This window comes from Acartia tonsa, chromosome 10 (assembly GCF_053477335.1).
Source record: "Acartia tonsa isolate MP-2025a chromosome 10, ASM5347733v1, whole genome shotgun sequence".
NCBI lineage: Eukaryota > Metazoa > Arthropoda > Copepoda > Calanoida > Acartiidae > Acartia > Acartia tonsa.
In genome coordinates, this window is record NC_137269.1 from 22,850,467 (window position 1) to 22,867,067 (window position 16,601).

The following is a 16,601-nucleotide window of genomic DNA, read 5'->3' on the forward strand; positions in this document are numbered from 1 at the left end:
TTTTCTTTTAATTTTAATTCGTATGAAGCTAGCTCAAATAAGTAAATATTAAATTTGATATATTTTTGACGATGCGGGAGGATGTTTTAAAAGAAATGATGAAATAATTTTCAAGGTTTTAAAAAAAAGTTAGCTTCTTTTATGCGAAAAAATTCAATAAAAAGTAAAAATTTTTACCAAAAAGTTGGTCAAATTTTACCAAGTTTTTTTTTTTGTTAAAGTCCAAAAATCTGGACTTAGCCTAAAAATTTACCTTGTCAATTTTTACCAAAAAGTTGGTCAAATTTTACCAAGTTTTTTTTTTTGTTAAAGTCCAAAAATCTGGACTTAGCCTAAAAATTTACCTTGTCAATTTTTACCAAAAAGTTGGTCAAATTTTACCAAGTTTTTTTTTTTGTCAAAGTCCAAAAATCTGGACTTAGCCTAAAAATTTACCTTGTCAATTTTTACCAAAAAGTTGGTCAAATTTTACCAAGTTCATTTTTTTTGTCAGAGTCCAAAAATCTGGACTTAGCCTAAAAAAATACCTTGTCAAATTTTACCAACTTTTTGGTAAAAATTGACCAAATTGCGTTTTTTTGTCTAAGTCCGAAAATTCGGACTTAACCTGAAAAATAGAGTTGTAAAATTGACCACATTTTTGGTAAAACTTCCAAAAGTGGTAAAATTTAAAAAAAAAAAAAAAATTTTAAATTTAGGCTTCATTGTATAGAAGTCATTATTTTAAAGTACTACAACTGATTATGAAGAGCTGTTTTTAATTTAAAACACAAAAAACGGGTTTTTTTGTTTCGTCAAATTTTACAAAAAAAATGGTAAAATTTGACTAATTTTTTGGCTAAAATTTTTGCTGGTAAAATTTACCACGAAACTGGTATATTTTACCAGGTTGACCAGCTTTACCACTTTTCTGGTAAAACAATTTTTTTTTCTGGTATTTCGTAGAACCTGGGCAATACTTGCTGTACAATTGGTGGTCTGAGAAACTATTCCATAGAATTTTCCATTTGTGATAAAAATATTCCAATTGCAAATATTACAGCTAATTTTTTGATGAAATTATGTATTTTCATAATTTAACTTACTTACAGCTGACTTGTTTAATTACTGAAGTATTCAGAATAGAGAAAAATGAAAATTTAACCCCAAACCAACGTCAAGGCCCTATTCCTTAAAAATAATGACTTCAAGTTCTAACAGGGTATAAGAATAATTTTGGAAATTCTCAACCCCTCCATAATACCGGCATTAACACTAGCCTAACAATTTTCTAAAAGTATGTTAGTTTTCTATTGGCTAGATTGAATCTTAATCTTTTTCTTCCATTGGCCTATCTCTGAATATTAATCTTTTTCTTCCATTGTTCAATCACTGAATATCAACCCAACTACAAAAAAAGTTACTACACTTAAAGATTTTTTAAAAAGATACTACGACTTTAGTTTCGTTTTTTCATCATTTTTTAGAGATTATATGTCCCTCTCTCACTTCCCTTTCCTTCCATCTTTTTTAAATTTCATTATTTTTATTAAAAACTGTATTTATAATTTTGTCTCTCTTTCTTTAAAATATTTTAAAATTTTTTTGTTTCAAATTATCGTCCTCAAAGGGTTAAAATATTTGTTAAAGTGTTCACGAAGCTGGGAAAAAGTTGATATATGTCACTGATTAATGTTTTTTAAGAGTACTGTTTTGAGAATTAAGTCTTAAATACTTCCCATTTAAAAATAAATCAAACTTTAAAAAAACGAATTTATTCCCTTGAAAACATCGTTGTATTTTGAGTTTTATTATACATATCTTAAAACCTATCAAAATCGACAAATAACAATCTTTTTGTTGAAGTTTACTTGCAAATTTAGAGTAGAATAAATTCTTTTGTTACATACATATTAAACTAACCAAAAAAGTTTGTAATTTCTTTTTACGGGGAGATTAAATGATTTTTACCAAAAATCGAAAAGATATTACCAAATATGGGTATAAGGTCAGCTGATTTATAGTTGTCGATTGTGTAACATAGCAACCTCATCCTATCTCAATATTTACTACTTGCTAAAAAAGCTTCAACATACTGCAGAGCTAAAAATACGATTAGGCCCCCACATAATTGGGGGATTTTACTATAGATTGAGAAAGTTTTTAGCTATTATGGTTTTTTTTATTTTTGGGTAAAATTCTTGCTTAGATTATATTTGATTAATTAACTAAAATCTATAAAAGATATTTAAAAGAAACAATCTTTGAAACATGAATTAATTTGCTATAAGCGTTTTCTGAGTACAGCACAGCCAGGTTAAATCAAATACACACACACACAAACATACATAGGACTCCACAGAACTTGATTGTTTAATACTTCAAAACATGGAATAAGATAAAGAGACAACACAAATTATATTCTTTTAATATTAATCTGTTATTCATGGATGTACATTAATTAAAGCAAGGCTTTTATCTTAATCCTAAACACAATGTAAAGATGGTTCCTGAGGTAATAAATCAAGTCAGTTACCAATAAACCTATACAAAAATTGAAATAAAATAACATGTTTTTTCAGTTATGGGAATAAAATTATTTACTTTTTATAGCTATTGAAATTTTCCCGTACTAGTCCAAACTTACAACTTAAAATACACTGAAGGGACTGCGACTTTTACAATATTTAGTAATGTTTGGTTTCTATACTTCAACTTAACAAAATCCATTGGTACCATTTGTACCACAAAAGATAAGGAGGGGGACGGAGAATGGAAAAGGGAAACATGAATGCCCAAGGTAAGTGAATGAGTGTGTGTGTGTGTGTGTGTGTTGATTAAATTCGACACATTACGAGATTATTTTACGATGATAAAATGCTTTTTTTTATGTAAATACTATAGAAAGACTGCTATATTTTATGCTGAATATTTGCAGCAAATGATATTTGTTTATTCTATTTAAACATTTTAATTCTTAAATATCATGCTTTCCACAGATTTAAAGAATTTTTCTTTTGTCACTATACCTGCATAAACAAAGCGGTATTTAATTAATGATTTTATAAAATAAACCAAACTTTTTCATTACATTTTAGAGAAAGTTCAAAGATAAATATTATTAGAGATATATTACAAAAATATTTTCTAAGTATCAATTTTTTTGTTTTTATCTGCAAGCGAAGAAATAACTTATTTTCTCTTAGTTTAATTGATGCTCAGATTTTAACATTATTTTCACGTGGAAACACTCTCCGCATTTTAAACTGATTTTTTTCTAACTTAACTGAACTTTTAAGGCATAATTCTTTGAAAATTACTTAAAATATAAAAAAAGGTAAACGAAAATGCATTTTGAAAAATTAAATTCGCGATCACTTTAAATGTTAAATTTTAGTTTAATATCTGAACACATTACAGACGCAGCGCTAGTATCAAATTATTTTAAAACTAAGTTTTCTTTGATTTACTGTTTTATAAATTTAAATTTTCTATTTTATGAATAGAAATTTAATACTTTAGTATAATTCAAATAGCAACATAAAATTTAAAAAAAAAATTTATTGTTTATAGAGTAAAATAATGGGTCTCATAGTTCTGGTCAATGAGATTTTATTATGGATTTTTGGAGCACTATGAGTATTAAACACTCTACTATTGGAAGACTCGAGCTCATATATAGACGTTTATTTCCTATATAGATCTGTCATGGATCTTGATGCAATAAAGCAAGCCCGTTTATAAAAAAATCTGTCGAAAATAATTCATAAGGTAGAAAACAGAAAAAGTAATCGCTCATATACAGGGTGGGGCAAATAAGACCGGACAAATTCTAACTTCTAAACAAATGAACATAAAATCGTCAATTTTAAAGATTTTATTGAATTTTAAAACTGGCAAGCAAAATAGGTATATGACTATTAGATTATTCAATAAAATCGCCGCCAGCCCTAATTACCGCCTCTACCCGCCTCCTCAACCGCCGGCAGGTCCATGTCAAAATGTACCTGTCCAAGCTGGCGTAGTTCTCCTTGATAGTGGCAATGAGGGAGGTCTTTGTGGTATGAGCACGTCTATTGGTGCATGCTTCAAAGTAGCCCTAAGCCCAAAAGTCCATTGAATTAAGATCGGGCTGCTGGGAGGCCACATTTCCTTAGGAACGTGAGTAACAAATTCGCCCAACTTTCAAGCTACCCTTAGACACGTAGGCTCTTATTTGGACCACAGTTGAGCTAGAACGACGTCCTTTACCTTTTAAGAAATGGCATGAAGTTTTAGCTAGGGTTGTCAGCGCAACCCATAGTCTATTATGGGTTTTTATGGGTCCTTAAAGTCAAGAACCGAGAAATTTTCACGGTTTTTGACGTTTTTTACATATCAAAATCTGCCCCGTTTCACTTTGCTGGAGTACTACGGCTATGCCAGTTCAGATAAAGAGCTCTAGTCTTTTCTAGTGTCTTACTTATGTATCTAACAGTATCCCCAGCAATTTGCATAACTCTACCTCATCTACAGATAGGCTGAGGTCAGATTTAGTGGGCCCTAATCGAGAATCAAGATTAAACCACCGGCGCATTTTGAATCTGCCTTGTTAAGCTCGTTGTACACGTCCATCTACGTCCAAAGATTTTTTTGCTAAAAGGTCATTACCTAAGCTTTTTATAGTGTGGTCAAACGTCCTGATTGGTCAAGTAGTTTTGGCGCTATGGCCGTCTAAAGTTTGTCCGGTCTTATTTGCCCCACCCTGTAGGTATAGAATAAAATAATATTTTTATATATTTTATAAGATTTAATAAGATGAACATTTGCTATACATTCGTTTTTTTTATCCAAAACTAATTTTGTAAAGAAGAAAAATCTTCCGTTCCAACGTCGGTAGAAACAAAATCTACTAATTTATATTAAATCCTAGTACGTTTGTCCCCTAGTACGTTTGTCGTACTTAAACGTTTGTCTCTGTACGTTTGTCGGTGTACCTCTAAAATATTAAAAGGGTGATCTGAATAATATAAATATTTGATTTTTATATGAGGTTATACGGTTTCTATTACAGACAAAAATCGTCCATTCAAATATTTTTTTTTTACATTTATAATTTTTTTCTCGTAAATTTATTTCAAATTGACATGAATATAAATAAATACGAAAAAAAATAATTATTAAAAAAAGAATTTATTACATAAATTTGGTACAGGTATGTTTAATTATAATACTGAAATGTACTTACAAATGCCAGTCCATTAGTTTTAGTAGCGTAGCCTCTCTATACAGTTTTTAAATAATTAATAGAAACTACACTTGGTGGAAGACATTAAAAAATAAATAATGAGTTTCTAAAAAATCATAAAAATATTTCTTTAAAAGATAAAAAATTATGTTTTTGCATTTTGCTCTAAACTTAAATTTAGAAGCATAGCAACACTGTACTTGCTTTGTTGGATTGTCCATCAATAATGTAGATATATGTTAGTCATATAAACATTTGATGACATATGCAATTGGATCATGTTCTTGTCTTTGCTGTGCATACTTTTATTCTTGAATGATATATTAGTAATCAGCTGAGATATTGTTGACGTTGTTTTCTTTGATATCTTGCTTTTCAGGGTCTAGGTCGCTCTAAATAGAAATAATAAGGATGATAACATTCATAAGTAGTGATGTTTAAAAAACTATGTCTATGTCTCACTAGGAAAGAATGTCTAATGATCTGTTAGTCTGTCGGTAGCTTCGGATCTTGATATGGACTGATATGGTTCTTCCTTATAATGGCGATTATTATAGGTCCATTAAAGAAGTACAACTATATTGGTGGTACTTTTCTGGTAATCTTTTTAAATAGTTTGGGATGGTTTAAACCTATTTATCGGCCAGTGTTCTATCCCTTTAGATCCTTGAGATGCTCATAAGTCAGAGAAATATTTAAGAATTCCATCTTATCTACCTGTGAGCATTGTTCATAATCTGACCTCTTAGCCTGTCATATCTACATGTGAACATTGTTCATAAGCTGACCGCTTAGTCTGTATTATCTACCTGTGAGCATTGTTCCTAAGCTGACCTGTTAGCTTTTCATATCTACCTGTGAGCATTGTTCATAGGCTGACCTCTTAGCCTGTTATATCTACCCGTGAGCATTGTTCATAAGCTGATCACTTAGCCTGTCATATTTACCTGTGAGCATTGTTCATAAGCTGACCTCTTAGCCTGTTATATCTACCTGTGAGTATTGTTCATAGGCTGAACTCTTAGCCTGTTATAACTACCTGTGAGCATTGTTCATAAGCTGATTACTTAGCCTGTCACATCTACCTGTGAGCATTGTTCATAGGCTGACCTCTTAGCCTGTCATATCTACCTGTGAGCATTGTTCATAAGCTGATCACTTAGCCTGTCATATCTACCTGTGAGCATTGTTCATAAGCTGACCACTTAGCCTGTCATATCTACCTGTGAGCAATGTTCATAATCTGACCACTTAGCCTGTCATATCTACCTGTGAGCATTGTTCATTATCTGACCGCTTAGCCTGTCATATCTACCTGTGAGCATTGTTCATAAGCTGACCGCTTATCCTGTCATATGTACCTGTGAGCATTGTTCATAAGCTGACCCCTTAGCCTGTCATATCTACTTGTGAGCATTGTTAATTAGCTGACCCATTAGCCTGTCATATCTACCTGTGAGCATTGTTGATAAGCTGACCCCTTAGCCTGTCATATCTACGTGTGAGCATTATTCATAAGCTGACCCCTAGCCTGTCATATCTACCTGTGAGCATTGTTCCTAAGCTGACCTCTTAGCTTTTCATTCTACCTGTGAGCATTGTTAATAAGCTGACCTCTTAGCCTGTCATATCTAACTGTGAGCATTGTTTTAAGCTGACCACTTAACCTGTCATATCTACCTGTGAGCATTGTTCATAAAGTGATCACTTAGCCTGTTATATCTACCTGTGAGCATTGTTCATAAGCTGACCGCTTAGCCTGTCATATCTACCTGTGAGCATTGTTTATAGGCTGACCTCTTAGCCTGTTATATCTACCTGTGAGAATTATTTATAAGCTGATCACTTAGCCTGTCTTATCTACCTGTGAGCATTGTTCATAAGCTGACCGCTTGGCCTGTCTCCAAGCTTCTATAGCCTGCTTCTCAGGATAGGACGATACCTGCAACAAAATATCATTTTTATGACTGTGATAAAATACGAAAGGTTCTTTTTAAATGCGAAAGCTAAACTATTTTACTCTATTGATTTACAAAAGTGAGTACACGTTTGAATTGTTTAGTTCGATTTAAGAAATTAGGGACCACGAATTTTAATATTCAGATCTCTTAGGACAGGGTTTTATGATGTCTGTTTTGAGAGGTTTTGTGAATACAAGTTGTAATAAAAAATATAGTTTAAAACCCTAATAATAAAGTAATAGGATGTCTGTCTGTACTGAAGGATCTCGCTAACTGCTGAATCGGTATGGTTCTCCCTTACAGGGTAGATTATCATAGGTCCTGGGAAGGTTTATAACTATTTTGGGGGAGGGTACTACCAACTTCCCAGAAAAAATTACTTACCCCTACTTTTTTAAATTTTAAATTTTATATGTATCTAAAAAAGTTCTACAATTTTGAGAAATTTACCTCTGTTCTTTTCAGGGGAGATCCACAGTTATTTGGTCTTGCCTGGAAATTGTTTGCTTTTATTTAATTCAAAATAAGTTATTTTACCAAATCTATAAAACACGTTTAATTTTTTGTTGTGCTAAAAACTCTGGATCCTTTTTAGAGATTTTGTGGGAAAAGGCAATGTACTCCCATAAAAACTATACTGCTATTGATGATGAAGCTAATTACTAAGGTACTACGGTTTTTTTTAGTCCACGAATAATAGATCGTGTTTATGAAACTTTGAGTACCAGTAAAATTTACACTCTTATATCTCTACTCTCTGCTGTACTTTTATTAAATCTTAATTGGTTGGGTCAAACGAGCTGTGTCCAAAATTTAATTTAATAATCTACATATAGAGGGATTTTGTGTAACAAAATTGGGAATGTACAGTAATAATTTATCGTTAATTGTATTATCTTTAGATTTCTGTGTAAAACATTCAAAAAAACCAGCTAAAATAAAATACTTATAAATTTTTATTTTTTTCTGATTTTTGACATTTATTTAATTTATTATTCTTAATAAATATTCTTAATAATTATTCTAATCGATATGTAGCGCTAGTGTAAATATGCTTAAAGAGAAAAAAAAATATTTGGCCTGCCTGTACAAAGATGTTATTTTGATAAAGTAAACTTGGGTGGGTTGAGATGGATCAATTGCTTTTAACTCTATTATTAATGAAAGTAAAATTTCCTGAGTGGCCATTAGAATGACCAAAGTGCTGAGTGTCATGGGCAGTGTCAGGTAGGGGACTCGAACCTTGTCCATTGAAACTCTTAGGGCAGCCTGTTCAGTTCATTTCATCAATAATGTTTTAAATTATGCTCATGTCCTTATACAAAACTAACAGGGTGTCAGTCTGAATGTCTGTCTGTTTGTATCAAAGGATCTCGGTAACCACTGAACTGATATAGTTCTCCTTATATCTTCCTATCGGTTCAGGGAAATAGCCACTAGAAAAAAAAATGAGCCCCCACCCAAATTTTATTAGTTTAATTTTAATTATGTCACCTTGACTTAATAAAAACATTTGACAACTGCATATTTTATTGCATTATTTTCCTAAAACATATTCAGAAACCAATGCAAATAAAAAAAAACAGAAAAATAACACAAAAATTATAATAATATTAAAAGTAATATTTTTTCTTTTATCTTTAAAATGAGCATTATTGATAATTTCCTGTATAATAATAGTAGCGAGAGCATTGACAGTACCGGTGCCCAAGGCTACAGGAGAGAAGGGGAAGAAGACGCAGCCGGCTGCGGCCATAGCAAGCAGGCTGTTATACCCCCACACACCATCATATATCTAGATACAGATATCATCCTATTATACATATTATATTATATTATATTGTATAAGGTATTATTGTATGTATAAACACAGATTATTTTTTAACTTTTTATTGATGGAATACATATGTTTCTCTATAAAAATAGATCATCAGTTCCAATTAAGATGTATAAAATAAGAGTTAAAAAAATATATGTCCTTGCATTTTGAATCCTTTTAAAAGACTAAATACGAAAGAAGTGTTAGAAAATTTTACCCCCTGCGGGGTTTTTTACTACTCATATCCTCTTAGGGCTGGGGGGGAATTAGCATCTTTATATAAAAAAGGGGGAGGTGTTTGAAGAGAATCTTTAAAGAGAAAAATTAGGTCATATTTTATCATTTGCAGTTTTACAAATTAATACATATTATATAAAAAAATACTGCTTTGCATATGTTTCACGTCATGCACTTTAAAAGAAGGAACTTTTCTCTGTGTGGACACTTGCTGAAGATTTCATTTCTGGTGTTTAAAGTTTGTATGTTAGATTTGAAAGCTTTCATTATTTCGAAGCTTTCTGTCAAGCAAAGATTGCATTTTTTGGGATTTTGATTGTAAGGGTTTGCTAGTTTTTCAATTGACTATTCAATTTTATAGTTTGTGTTGTTCTGTCTTTGTGTTTTGATGAAATCAGATAGCTTTGTGCAAGCTGTGTCTCGTGAGAAAGAGGATTTGTGCCTACTATATCTTTGCTTGATAGTAGTAATCTTTTTATGTATGTAGCGAAGGATCTCACTAACCGCTTTACAGTGAAGCTTCTATAAAGTGTCGGGCTAGTTTTGGGAGATTTAATTTTTATAAATAGTCTGGGTATGGTTTTAGGCTACTTTTATGCCCTTCTATGCCCCCTTGAATATAGAGCCCATATATGCCCGGGTCGCAGCCGCTAGTAATTGATAATGTTGTTTCATTATAAAAGTTTTAATAAAAATAATCACGCAACCTTGATTTTTAACGTTATCATGTTCTGATATAAAAGTAACAGGGTATCTCTTTGTCTGTGTTTGTGTCCGTATCGAAGTGTCGGTGGAGCTTCTTATAAATATTTTGGAGGAAAGTACGTACCTCCAACCTCCCAAGAGTAATTGCCCCTAAAAACATATTTTTAAGTGTCACTTATAAAATATGTATATAGTGATTTCGCATAAATGGAAGAGAATCCTATTATTTAAAAACTTGTTTTACCTGTTGGTAATCGTGTTCAGGTAAAATTGTAATGGCAAGAAGAGATCCTGAAAAAATAATTCCATGATAACTTTTTCCATTTGAAAACTAAAATATATAAAAGCTAATTGTTCCTATATCGAAAGGTGTAATGTAAAAAATGAAATGAAAATATAAGTGGGGAGGATAGAAGAACAGCAAGGTTCATAAAATAATATTACCTAGAGTAGCTCCCAGGGTGCATAGAGTAAATAGATGTGAGGAGGATAGAAGGACAGTCATGTACATAGAATAATATTACCTAGAGTAGCTCCTAGGGTGCATAGAGTAAATAAAAGTGCGCGATATAGAAGAACAGACAGGTTCATAGAATAATATTACCTAGAGTAGCTCCCAGAGGGTGCATAGAGTAAATATAATTGGGAAGATAAAAGAACAGACAGGTCTATAGAATAATATTACCTAGAGTAGCTCCCAGGGTGCATAGAGTAAATAGATGTGAGGAGGATAGAAGGACAGTCATGTACATAGAATAATATTACCTAGAGTAGCTCCTAGGGTGCATAGAGTAAATAAAAGTGCGCGATATAGAAGAACAGACAGGTTCATAGAATAATATTACCTAGAGTAGCTGTCAGGGTGTGCATAGAGTTAATGAAAGTAAGGAGGATAGAAGAACAGTCAGGTTCATAGAATAATATTACCTAGAGTAGATCCCAGGATGCATAGAGTAAATAAAAGCGAGCGATATAGAAGAACAACCAGGTTCATAGAATAATATTACCTAGAGTACCTCCCAGGGTGCATAGAGTAATTAAAAGCGAGCGATATAGAAGAACAGCCAGGTTCATAGAATAATATTACCTAGAGTAGCTCCCAGGGTGCATAGAGTAAATAGAAGTGGGGAAGATAGAAGTACAGCCAGGTTCATAAGCAGGGATGGTACCACAGCATTTACTGCCCAGACCTAGAACCAATATAATAAATTTTCAAACATTATATCAAATACTATTTGCTCTTTCCCTAGCCTTCTAAAGAAGAGTTGAGGAAGTAAGAAAAATAGCATAAAACCACCCAAATACATTTATAAGGCTTCCATGATGATGGCAACCAATTTACGAGATTTTTAGCTTTAGACAAAAAACTTACTACTTTAAAGTAGAAATAACAAACACGTCAAATACAAGCACTTTATATTTGACTTGACTTGACTTTGACTTACTCAGATTTTTTGCTCTTTCCTTATATGGAAATGCGTGTAAGCGCCAAGTCACGTAACCCTTACCTGGCTCATAGAAACAAGAATACCACGTCCCACTCCACACCACGAGATCCTAAAATATTAAAAATAGATAGATACACAAAATAAATTTTTTTTTTGATTTTTAAGGTTTCGTGATTTTTAATTGTGAACTTATTTTTAAGGGGTGATTAAAATTAAAATCGCACCTTCCATTTCCGCAGCTGGGATCACTATAACCAAATAATAGATATCAGCAAATAATTAATTTATATTAATTCAAGGAAAAATATGAACATAAGCTTTTAACCTTTTAGCATTTTAAATAAAAAGGTGAAATATAAACAGTTTTGCTAATTGTTAGATATCTTAGGAATACTTCCTGTATTAATTTTTATCAGAATTGTCAATGAAATGAATTTTAGGATCATGGATAGAAAACGAAGTAGCGGGTTTCGTAGTATATTACAGTAGCTTTACTCCTCTTTCTAGGAGGGCTTTAACCCTGCATAGCAATCTTTAACATTTACCTAAACTAACCTAATATAACCTATCAAAACCTACTGTGAAAATACGACAAAGCCCACTACTACACCGTTTTCTTTCCTAGATCCAATTTTGAAATGTACAAAAATGCTGTATCTATCTCTAGCCTGGCATTGAAAACTGTTGCTTGTATTTGTACAGGTTGTTCCTCGGGCTGCAGAGTCAGAAACACACAGACAGCTAAACATAAATGTCAGTAGGATTACTGCTTTATGGGAAGGTACTATGCTATGGATGGCTTATATGTATGGACTGTAGGTCAAGGTATTAAGAACTAACAAGAGAGCAATTTATAATTTAATTTTTGGGTCTAATTTCATTTTTATTAATGTTTATTTGATTATTTGGTGATTGGAAATTGTGCAGATATACCATGGGTGTATAACATTACGCTTTTAGTTATCAACATATTTCAGTAACATTTTTAATTAAGCGAAGGGAGATTATTTTTTCTGGCAGGGAATATCCCTGCACTGTCCCAAGAAAATATACTAAAATTCTTGGTTTGTCCAACATAAATATTCTCTGACAAACAAACACCACATGGTAACATCCAACTCTTTGATACACGACCTTTGTATGAGAAGTCCTATCCTAACTGTGCATAGTAATAAGTTGCGCCTGTTAATGGGCCAATGCATTCCCCCTATTCTTACTATTTATGTAACGCACCTGACATAGCAGCAGTAGGAACCATGTTTAACGTCTTTTGTTATGAGGCGGTTTAAGGCCGAGATTCGAACCTAACACCTCCCCGACGTTCTACGTGTTGTGCCACGGTTGCGGGTAATTTTAAACTTACCTATAATGTTGAAAGGCAGTGCCATGTAGGGAACATTAACTTTGGATAATAATGTATTGAATGCACTACAGAAAAATACACTGAAAAATAAAAAAAAATATACATTTTAAAGAAAGGCTACTCTTTTATTAAAATATCCGTAAATTTGTTCGTTGGAAAGGGTATGGAGGAAACGCTTATTTTGCAGCTAATATTAAAAATAAGGTCAGTATTTTTATAAGGATTCCCTAGTCAATGAGTATATAATTTACTTAGTGCGTCAGTCTGTCGGTAATGTAATGCAAACAATATATAAAAGCAATTTATGCAAATGAATTAGATTTAGATAATTATCCTTATATAAAAATAAAGGACGTCAGTCTGTGAACCACAGAACCGATATGGTTGTTACAGTGCGTTAAAGTTTGTGCATTCGTCTGTTTGTACTGAAGGATCTTGCTAACCGATGTAGTTCTCCTTTACAATGTATCTTTTCACAGGTCGAGGGAAGATTTGAGACTGTTTTGATGTGGGGTAACACCACTCTCCCAAAATAAATCACACTTAAAGGAACCCTGCAAGTAATACAACGCTTTAACTACTGAAAGACTGCCACAAGTAGACCCAATACCCCAAATTTGAAGCCTTCAGCTTCAAAAACAAAAAAGTTCTGAGCATTTCAAAATTACGTTTTATGTACAATAAAATGACCCCACCCAAATAATTATTAAGTGTTTTTTGAATAATTTTTTGCTTTGGGGGGGGGGGGGGGGTTATGAGTGGTGTGTTCCCTAATCACCCCTAACAAATTGAGCATATTTAAAAGTACCATAACTTTCACCCAAAAAATCTTTCAAAACGGGGATGAATTGAAAAAAAATATTAAAAGCTAACACCTAAATGTACAATCACTTACGTACATGTTTCATTTATCAAAGAAATATATATTTTAGAGCTTAAACAAGGTTTTGCTAATTCACTACCATCCAGTTTTAACGATATGATTATCCTTTATCGTGTATTTTAAAGGCAAAGAAAAAGGAAAAGAAAAGAAAGATATGATTAATGATTATCCTTTATGGTGTATTTTAAAAGTACAAAAAAATTCTTTTTGTAGAAGCAATTGCACACCTACAACTTAAGACCTTAGATTAAGATAAGCCCACTTCTTAAATTTGAAGTAAATAAACAATAATTAGTAAGGGTGACATATACTTTGAAGTCCAAAATTGTACTCAAGTTTTAAAAGTACAATTGCAAAAGACCTTACAACGGCTACTTCTAAAATTGAAAGCTTTGGTTGATTTGTGAATGTTACCAAATAAATCTTTTTAAAAAGTATTTATAAACCCCGAGAAAAACCCATAACTTGTACTGTACAAAATCATACCCTAGATTTACAGGTCATCATCAGAAGAATAGCAAGGAGATAGAAATAACATAAATAAAAAATTTAAAAATGTTGAAATATTATGGACAAAAAGAGTTCTAGAGTAAATTAGGGATCTAAAGGGATAAGTGTCTTAACCTCTTTTCGAGGAAGCTTTGTGTTTATCAAGATCGAAATTAATTCCTTATCATTATCCCAAATCAAGCGCAAATGTCGTCTTGTTTGACTTTCCTTTCTAAAGAGACGCGGCATGGATTGTTTATATTTTGATGCGTCCACGTTCGTTACTTTTGAATGATATGTGAGTGTGTGAAGATTTCGGAGAACAAAGTTGGGCCTATCATTGGTCTCATAGTGCGTGAACGACCCTAGTATACCAGGGGCTTGAAACCATAAGAACTTCAGGTAGAATTTGTTAATTTTATTTAAATGGAATGGTGTATAGGACGATTATATTTAGTCTAAAAGGCTTTAGCCAGCTAAACATGAAACTTTATTATGATTAATTATTATGTTTTAGTAATTATTTATGTGCTTTTATTTTTGCATTTAACAATGATTTATTAAACCAAATAATTTTCCTTTAAAGCCAAAGTTTCCAAAGATTCTTAACCGTAGAAAAAAAAATGATTTTAAAAAGCAAATAAGATTACGTGGTTATAAAAAAACTGGAATTTTGTATTAATTGATTTTGTAATTTCAGGACTTTGAAATAGTTGCCTCAATAAATCTATAATCAAACCTGCTGTTGAAACTTGATGGTTCCTGGTATTGGGGGTTTGTGTGTACGTCAACAAGATCTCTAGAACTTCCCGCTAATTCGGAAGTCACACTCAACCAAAGTGTCATGGTTGAGACAATAAGACAATGGCCGATAAATTAATATACATTCCAAATGATGATACAAAAAATTCCCTCTTCTGTAAATTACAATTATTGGTTGAAATGTGACACTCAACTTAATAATTTAACCCATCAATGTTCATTAAAAGTCCCCAAAGTTATTAACCAACGAATAAGAAAACCATATTAAAAACTTTGGGGACTACTGTAATAACTGCCCATTGTCCCATTCCTTCCTGAAAGTAAATGCTCACAAGTCAGGAAATGTGCGTTCCGCCGTTTGGCAGCTAGCAGCCTTTAAATATCTTATTTTTTTCCAGCAATATTTTACATCTACATTTTACCCTACAGGGATATTGATATTCTTTCTAATTACTATAGTCTTGAAGAATTTATTGAAAGCAATCAAAATCAAACCAACCTTTCTCTCTTTAGTTTAAATATACAAAGCTTGGCTTCTAAATTTAATGAATTCTCAGATTTTCATAATTTATTAGTAACTAGTAAATGTAAATTTGACATAATGGCACTTCAAGAAACATTTTCTATAGTTGATCCAAACTTGTTTAGCTTACATGGATATAATTTACAGTATAAAACAAGAACGATACATAAGGGTGGGGGCGTAGCTTTCTATGTCTCTACTGACCTACAATTTCAAGTTCTCGAGGAACTTTCAATATTCCAAGAGAAAATTTTTGAATCTTTATTTATTAAAGTAAATGTTTCTGAAAAAAATAGTTTTATACTAGGAAATATTTATCGTTCACCATCTACAAATAATGGATCAACTCCTTCAGAGCAATTTAATTCATTTTTAGACATTTTAAGTAACATTTTAGATCAATTATCAACACTTAATCAAAAAGTCTACCTGGTTGGTGACTTTAATTGTGATTTAATTCGATTTAAGGACCATCCTAAAACCTTAGAGTTCATAGATAAATTATTTGCATGTGGATTTATCCAACTTATAAACCATCCAACTAGAATATCACAAAATAGAGCAACACTTATAGATCATTGTTGGACAAACTATATAAGTAATGAATACAAATCAGGAATATTAACAATGTATTTAAGTGATCATTTTCCTATTTTTCATATTTTATCTTCTAAGAAAAAACGCCCAATTCCAAAAACTTTTAAATATAGAGATTACTCTGAAGCTAATATAAATTCCTTTAAATCTTTACTCTCTCAATTAAGCTTTGCTGATGTTATTCAAGAAAATGATGCAAATTTAAGTTATGATTTGTTTCATAACAAATTCTTTGATCTTTTTAACATTGTTTTTGAAGAGAAAGAAAAAAGGTTTAATCGTAATGTACACAAAATTGAACCTTGGATGTCTCTTGGTCTTTTAACTTCAAGATTAAGAAAAGATGAATTGTCTAAAATTTATTCTAAAAGCCGAACCATTGAAGATCATGATATTTACAAAACTTATAAAAATTTATATAACAAACTCTTGAAAAAAATGAAAAAATTATATTATCAGCAAGAAATTCAAAAACACCAAGGTGATTTAAAAAATGTTTGGCAGACTATTAGAGAAGCTGCAGGTATTAAAACTAAAACTTCTAGTTTACCTTCCAATCTAAATATCAATGGTAACATTGTAAAAGATAATAAACTCATAGCAGAAGA

The 16,601-nt window shown here is 31.7% G+C and overlaps 1 protein-coding gene across 1 annotated transcript in view; it reads right to left on the minus strand.

Annotated features, from left to right (window-relative positions):
• Window positions 1–5,135: 5,135 nt before the first annotated feature.
• The window catches only part of LOC145329654 (urea transporter 1-like), a 46,110-nt gene continuing 34,644 nt past the window's right edge, over window positions 5,136–16,601 (minus strand). Inside the window, exons 8-18 of the mRNA XM_080173997.1 lie at window positions 12,740–12,819; window positions 12,045–12,117; window positions 11,601–11,624; window positions 11,437–11,485; window positions 11,016–11,118; window positions 10,173–10,219; window positions 8,833–8,962; window positions 8,343–8,435; window positions 7,618–7,658; window positions 7,071–7,148; window positions 5,136–5,598 (exon numbers count right to left, since the gene is read on the minus strand). Coding sequence (XP_080030123.1) covers window positions 5,530–5,598; window positions 7,071–7,148; window positions 7,618–7,658; window positions 8,343–8,435; window positions 8,833–8,962; window positions 10,173–10,219; window positions 11,016–11,118; window positions 11,437–11,485; window positions 11,601–11,624; window positions 12,045–12,117; window positions 12,740–12,819 — 787 coding nt within the window. The 3' untranslated portion in view covers window positions 5,136–5,529. The remainder of the gene's footprint in view (window positions 5,599–7,070; window positions 7,149–7,617; window positions 7,659–8,342; window positions 8,436–8,832; window positions 8,963–10,172; window positions 10,220–11,015; window positions 11,119–11,436; window positions 11,486–11,600; window positions 11,625–12,044; window positions 12,118–12,739; window positions 12,820–16,601) is intronic.